At 37.1% G+C, this 7,054-nt stretch overlaps 1 protein-coding gene and 1 long non-coding RNA gene across 2 annotated transcripts; both read right to left on the bottom strand.

Annotated features, from left to right (window-relative positions):
- Positions 1-668: 668 nt before the first annotated feature.
- On the bottom strand, positions 669-1,253 carry LOC133198910 (uncharacterized). The gene is made up of 3 exons (XR_009722657.1): positions 1,119-1,253; positions 793-1,016; positions 669-685 (listed from the first exon to the last, which is right to left on the bottom strand). It is a non-coding gene; the product is annotated as an uncharacterized LOC133198910 (long non-coding RNA).
- Positions 1,254-3,409: 2,156 nt separating this feature from the next.
- On the bottom strand, positions 3,410-6,303 carry LOC133199291 (uncharacterized). Its single transcript, XM_061335119.1, has 2 exons — positions 5,951-6,303; positions 3,410-3,690 (listed from the first exon to the last, which is right to left on the bottom strand). Exons 1-2 carry the CDS (start codon positions 6,198-6,200, stop codon positions 3,410-3,412), a joined length of 531 nt encoding a protein of 176 aa, XP_061191103.1. The 5' UTR covers positions 6,201-6,303.
- Between the last annotated feature and the right edge of the window lie 751 nt (positions 6,304-7,054).

Consider the following 7,054-nt stretch of genomic DNA (forward strand, 5'->3'; position numbering starts at 1 on the left):
TTGTTTGTATGTTGTTTAACGTCCCTCTCGAGAATTTTTACTTATTTGGAGACGCCACCACTTGCCGTTGGAGAGCTGCAGATTTTGTCCTATACTCGGCACTTACGGCCATTGAGCAGTGAGGGATCTTTTTCGTGCCAGCACCTACTGCGACACGGGACCTAGGGTTTATACGGTCTTGTCCGAAAGACCGGTCTCCACGTTCCACAGTGGGATTCGAACCCGCGACGTAGGGATCAACTCCTTACCTCGCGATTCTAGAGCAGACGCTCTAACCACTGCGCCACGCGGGCGACTCGGAGCAAGATTAAATTTTCTTAAAGTGTTTTTAGTAGGTACCTGGCACGGTTCCCTTAAAGTCTTTTTAGTAGAAACCTTGGGGCGTTAAAACGGAGTCGTTTCCGGAAGATAGAAATATCTTAATTCTCCTTCTGCATTTCGCAAAACGATCTTTAAAAAAAGTTAATTATGAAAGTATGATTTTCGTTGTGATGAATTTCAGCAAGTTGTTCTTCAGAGTCGCTGTATGAAAGATAAAAATTCGCAGCGGGAAAGTTGTATTCTTTTTTAATGAAACCCTCTTGATGAGATCTATGAATAAGACGATTGTGTTTTTCTAATGGAACTTGTAATTTAGGGTCGTCAGTTGACTGTTATCAAATTTTTCTGGTCTATTTTGGAATACCTGTGAAAAAAGTATTATCATCTTTGCATGACTATTCATATTTACAAGAACTTACCGCAAAATAAATGTTCCTATCCTATGTTTTCTATTAAGTATCATACTTATACCTAAGACAAAGTTGTGCTAAGTATTTGTGCTTTCTTATTGTGACATCTGATGGGTAATATGCCGCATCTGTCAGTGAAGGTTTATTAACTTTGGGGAACATATGGGTATCCACATATACTTTTTAATGGCGTCGCATTTCTGATACACTTGTGACCCCGTATCCCACCATCTCATAAAGCTTATCTCTTACATCTTTGTTCAAGGGATTAATAAAACCTGTAATCTACGTATATAAATCCAATAATAATAAAAGTCTATTTACATCACAAAGTACACAAAAAATATATACCAAACACACAGAAAAAATTAAAGTAATTATACGAACCTGACCAATAAGATGCACTGATTGGTGCTCTCCATCCTTGGGTAAACTTGTATATATTGTGTTCTTTCTTGATGTTGCTTCCCATAATTTCCAGATCTTCTCTTAGCTTCTCACTTGCAATTCTTCTTGCCTTTTCGGTATCTTGTTTTGCCTGCAATTTAAATAATAAATATACATATTTTTCTTATAATTTTCACATAGCAACAATTAATGGGTGATACTATAAATATCTACTACTAGGGTCACCCTAGTTCACATAGCGGCCGTTGAAGGATGATGCTATAAGAAACTGTATCCAAATTATTTATCTTTTACTTACTCACAAAAACAAAACAAAATAATTTTTGAACGTACAATTAATTTCTCCCATCAAACATGGCAAGAAAATAAAAAGCTTTTGGGTGGGATGGTGGGTAAAAACAAATCAAGATGACTGGCGAATGTATGTTGACGAGGCAATGCACGCTGGAAGAATGAAGGCGTGCGCAAAATTAGAGCATCTGGTCAGTTGCTGATAAGAAATTATCAGATTTCAAGAATGTAAATTGAACGAAGAGAGGAATCAGAGTTGTTCTTCTTGCCATGTCAGATGTTTTACATAAATTAATTTAATGCTGTAAATTAAGATTTTATGCAAATACACTGACAATAGTTTTGCTTCGTTTGATACTGCAAAAACAAAATGAAGATAGTTTGAATTGAAAACTGTCATTTATTTTAATCTAATAAATGACAAGACAAATCATGCAAAATACTAATTATACAAAATGACAAGCATTACACAATCATAAAAACATGTGCATAAAATTAACAAATACATTTTGTTAAGCCAAATATCATAGGTGGGGCATAAAAAATCGCCACCTTATTGTGTTCATAATAAAACAATGAACGCAATAAACCCCACCCAAAATTATTGTCTTCATTAAATTCAATACATGGTAACATTCACATAATGAACCCAAATTACATTATTACATAAGTGATAAAATGATCCTCTTTCCTTTTTAAGAACTGTCAGAGACCCTTGTCCCCATGACCAGACTGTTCATATTGATATAAAGTCAGGGGCCCTTGTCCCCATGACCAGACTGTTCATTTTAATATAAAGTCAGAGGCCCTTGTCCCCATGACCAGAATGTTCATATTAATATAAAGTCAGAGGTTCTTGTTCCATGACCAGAGTGTCATATTGATATAAAGTCAGAGGTCCCTGTCCCCGTGACCAGACTGTTCATATTGATATAAAGACAGAGGCCTTTGTCCTTATGACTCGGTAATTATTCCTGCAGGAAATAGTGACAAGCTCTCATGCAAAGCTACATTTACCATTATGAAGTCAGAGGCCCATGTCCCCATGACCCAGTGTCAAGTGTTAAATGCCATTAGACGAATCATCTATAGCAACATATGTTAAGCTTCATATATATAGACAGATTAACTGAAAGAGGAATTCCTGTTCAAAACCTGCTGACCTTCGACTAAAAAGCTTTAAAGAAGTAAAGGGGTGAACTACCAATTTGTACTATTTGATCAGAGGCCCCTGACCCCATGATCAAATTGATCTACATATGAAGCACAGGAATTCTTATGTACTTCTTAAAAGCATCTGAATGCCATCTTCCCATTCGCTTGATTTTCTCCTCTGAAATCCCCATTGCTGCAGCACAGGTCGCAGCTCCTATTCGAAAACTGTGACCCTTATAATGACTCGTATTAAGCCCTGCCCATTTGAGTGACATTTGCAAAAAATTTGTAAAATGCTGTCTTAGTAATCCATCGCCATTTGGATATGCAAACAAAGGACCTGGTGACTGGCCTCTAAGTTTAAGAAATAGCTGAATAGCCTGAACAGGACAAAATTGATCATCAGATTCGTTTCTTTGAAGAATCAGTGTAGGGATGTATTTGCCTGCACTATGCTTGAAATTATCCATTGTAATCTCGAGAGATTCACAAGAATTTAATATACCCGAGACGAGTTTTACATTTGCAAGTGTCAATACATTTTTACCGTCTGTAGAAGAAGAGACTGTAATTTCCCCAACCCTTAAAAAGGCATGAAAAGCCAGCAAATACATTGCTCTTAACATACTACATTGATAGGCTGAAATGCCTAACTTGTCCAGAGAAGTCACCAGCTGTTTCAGAATTGACGTTGTTATGGGCAATCTTGTGTCACTTCCTATAGCCTTTAGCTTTTGATATCCCTGCAGCATTTTGCGAATCACAAATTGTTGTGATGGATCTTCAAAACCTTGAACTTTGAAATTATAACTAAGAGCCGAAATTTAAGTTTTCAAGGTTGATGCTGCGATATTACTTTGAAAACAAAAAGCAATAAAATGTGCCAAATGCTCAGTAGTAGGAGGCAGTAAAGAGACATTAGGGAAGTAGGTTGACATAAAGTTGGAATAAAAGCCAAAAGTTTTTTCATAAGCTGCCCTTGAATTAGGAGCGAGGGAATTCTCCAGAATGGATGCTGCTATATCTGTCAGAGTGTTAGCATTGTTGGGTGAACTGCTGAAGGCACGGGGTCCATATTTGTACATAGGTCCTGAAACTCTCGGACCTGCAAGCGAGAAAGGCGATCAGCAGCTACATTTAGTACACCTGGGATATGTGTTGCTTTAAAAAGAATATTGTATTTTAATGATTTAACTATAAAACGCCGCATTAACTTCATAATTATTGGGTCTGCTGAAGTTTGTTTGTTAATGATGTATACTACTGCAATATTATCTGAATAAAAATTAATACAGGAGTTCCGTAATTCAGATTCCCATAGTTCTAAAGTTATAACAATTGGAAGCATTTCTCTGACTGTTATGTGATATTGACACCACTCTTGTGGCCATTCCCCGAAGAACCACTTTGTTTTAAATGTACCCCCAAACCCTACGTCACTTGCATCCGTAAACATAGATAGGGTTTCAGAGGTTTCCCACCTTTCATCTAATATCAATGACCGACCATTAAAACTATTGATGAATATAGACCAAGCTTCAAGATCAGCCCTTGCTTCTTTGTTTAATCTCCGTTTGAAGTGGGGTAATTTTAAGCCTTTAGTAAGATCTATTAGCCGTCTTAGAAAAGTGCGACCCGGTAGGACAGCAGCACAAGCAAAGTTCAGTAACCCAATCAAAGACTGTAATTCTTTCAAACTTAACTCGTTTTCTGTGCTTAAACGCATCTAATGTATCCTTTAGCTTATCAAGTTTATCCCTTGGTAACCTAACTTCCATAGCCAGGGAGTCAACCTCTAGACCTAAAAATGTTATTGTTGTTGTGGAATACACTGTTTTCTCATCCTTGATTGGGATGCCGATATCATTACATAATTTAAGGAAGTTCTCTAAGGATTTCAAACAATTGTCAGAATGAGCTGGTCCCATAAAAAGAAAGTCATCCAAAACATGAACACAGTTAGACTGGTAATAGTATTACATTATCCAATGCAATGAAGAACTAAATCTTTCAAATAGGTTGCATGAGTAACTTAGGCCCATTGGTAAGGTCTTGTCAAAATAAAACAACCCTCCAACACTAAAACCCAGTAACTCATGGTCTGACGGATGAACTGGAATGATTTTAAAAGCATTTTCAATATCTGTCTTTGCGAACAAAACTCCCCTACCAAGTTGTTTTAATAAATTAGTCGCATCATCGATGGTTTGATATTGTACCGAACAAATATCCTGCGGGATCCCATCATTAATAGATTGACCCTCAGGATAAGATAAATGGTGTATTACTCTAAATTCCCCTTCTTGTTTTTTGGGTACTAAACCTAATGGCGAACACTGAAAGTTTTTGAAAGGAGCATTTTTGAAAGGTCCGGCTGATCGACCACAACCAACCTCTTTATTTATCTTATCTTGAAGAATTGATGAATTTTGATCAGCTGATTTTAAGTTTTTGCAAAACCTCTGCTCACGAACACCTTGAAAGGGAATTTTAAAACCCTCTGTAAAGCCATCAACTAAAAATTTTCTGTCACTATTATTGTATTCTGAGAGCCAATGTTGTAACCGTTGAGGATTCACAGGGGTAACTATATCAAAGTGTTTATTTTGTAAGTTTAAGGGCTGACTGCTTAATTTCTGATGTTCCGGTTTGGAAGGTTGATTTTTGCTTATTTTTGTTTGCTGCATTGGGGAGTTTTGGGATTGATGGACAAGTTTTTCTACTGTGATCTCCGCCACAGCGTTGGCATGTGTGGGAGAATCTACAGTCTTTTCTAGAACAAATTCCTTGTTCGGAGTTATTGTAGTTGTAACAAACGAGTTTATTGCTACCCGCCTTCCCCTTGTTACCCTGGAAGGGACGAAAACTAGATTTTTGTGCTACTCCTTTTAACTTTGATTGCAAACCAGATGCCAATGCTTCCTGATACAATTCTAAGTTTAACTGGTCCCATGGGAGTTTAGCTGGAGATATCTCTCTCCATTGCCGGAACGTTTTATCGTACTGAATAGCTGCTAACGCAGTAGACTGGTCAGCAAGCTTTTGAACAGTCATTGCGTATTTCATTAGTTTTGTGACATCATTTGTATGCCTTTCGCAGAAAATACCTACAAAAATGTGGAAAGCTTTCAACCATTGAGAAATAGATTCAATTTTGAGAGGAGTTTATTTTTCTTTAACAAATGTTAGCCCATTGTCACCCTCTTCAATTGAAAATTTTACTTCTTTTTCGCTTGGTTTTAGTAAAGTACCAAAGTCGACATATTCATTTGCCCATATTTTAGATTTAACTTTTGAATCAATTCCCAGGGCTAGAGGCTTTGTAATACTCTCTGGTACGTCAGGGGAGGTGCTGTAAGAATTACCCAAATTTACAGTGGGTTCCGCAGCATTGACAGTGGCAGCTTCCTTCTCTTGCGTTGTAGCGCTGCCCGTCTGTTGTTGTCTGGAAAGTTCATCAATCACTGCCTTTGTAATACTAGGAATAGCTGCTTGAATGACGCTTTGGATTTTATCCTCAAAGCAGTCTTTGGACATTGCAGTTTGTTTTGGCGGAGGTTCAACTAACTCACTAGATTCTGTTGTCCTTCTCCGCTTTTTCTGCTTAGGAGGCATTTTCACTACCTTGAATAAAAATACAATACTTAAGTCATATCATACAAATGACATGCTAGTTGTAAACTCAAACCAACTCCCACTCAGGATTCCTCGCCTGATTACGATACGCTTATTCTGGCACAATATAGATGTACCAAGCTCTCGTGTTAACCAAGCGAATAATAATGCCTGATAAGAAGATGAATGAGTGCCACATACATGTCTATACTCATAGTCATAAAAGAAAGCACCTGTATTCCATTAAATTAAGCAGAGTTAACATATCACCACTCATTAAGCATATGTACAAGTGCTTGAGTAACTCAGTTCATATTTGTATCAGAACCAGCGTACATTTTCATTTTGCCCGAACATTAAACATCATACACGTACGGTCATACAAATGCATACTTTATGTGCCATAGCACATTCCAAAATGTACGTGTAACATCATATGAGATGCATTAGTGTCAGCTCACTGTGCAAACTCATTGCTTCGGGAATGTACGTTTACGACTGTGCCAGCTCACAGTCTACTGGAACTGATACTAAATCACATGTTACCACTTGTAACAGTACAGGGTTTAATTAAACATATATTTCTCATGCAATGTTTTATGACATATCGTAGAAGTGATATCTCAAGTACAATATACAATTATTTAACGCAGTCATACTGATTGTCATTCATGATTTAAAAAACCAGTGTCTGCTAACCGTATAGATAAGTTTAAGCATTACCTACTATAATTCATAATTTTTGTATGAGATCATGGAGATATTAAATAAACTTATCTTCTTGTAGTTGGAAATGAACCTGAACGAAAATGTGCTGCTAAAGTTGACATAGATTTCCATTTTACCCAATCCTT

The sequence above is a fragment of the Saccostrea echinata genome, unplaced genomic scaffold, assembly GCF_033153115.1.
Source record: "Saccostrea echinata isolate AGI-Se365-2 ecotype Australia unplaced genomic scaffold, CSIRO_AGI_Sech_v1 ptg000033l, whole genome shotgun sequence".
Classification (NCBI taxonomy): Eukaryota; Metazoa; Mollusca; class Bivalvia; order Ostreida; family Ostreidae; genus Saccostrea; species Saccostrea echinata.

What these genes read in the sequence shown, in the direction of transcription:
- LOC133199291 (XM_061335119.1), bottom strand. Translation starts at nt 6,200, where the DNA reads ATGCCTCCTAAGCAGAAAAAGCGGAGAAGGACAACAGAATCTAGTGAG. An exon ending in GGAACCCACTGTAAATTTGG is followed by an intron (nt 3,691 to 5,950) that starts GTAATTCTTACA and finishes TCTCGCTTGCAG; the next exon opens with GTCCGAGAGTTTCAGGACCT.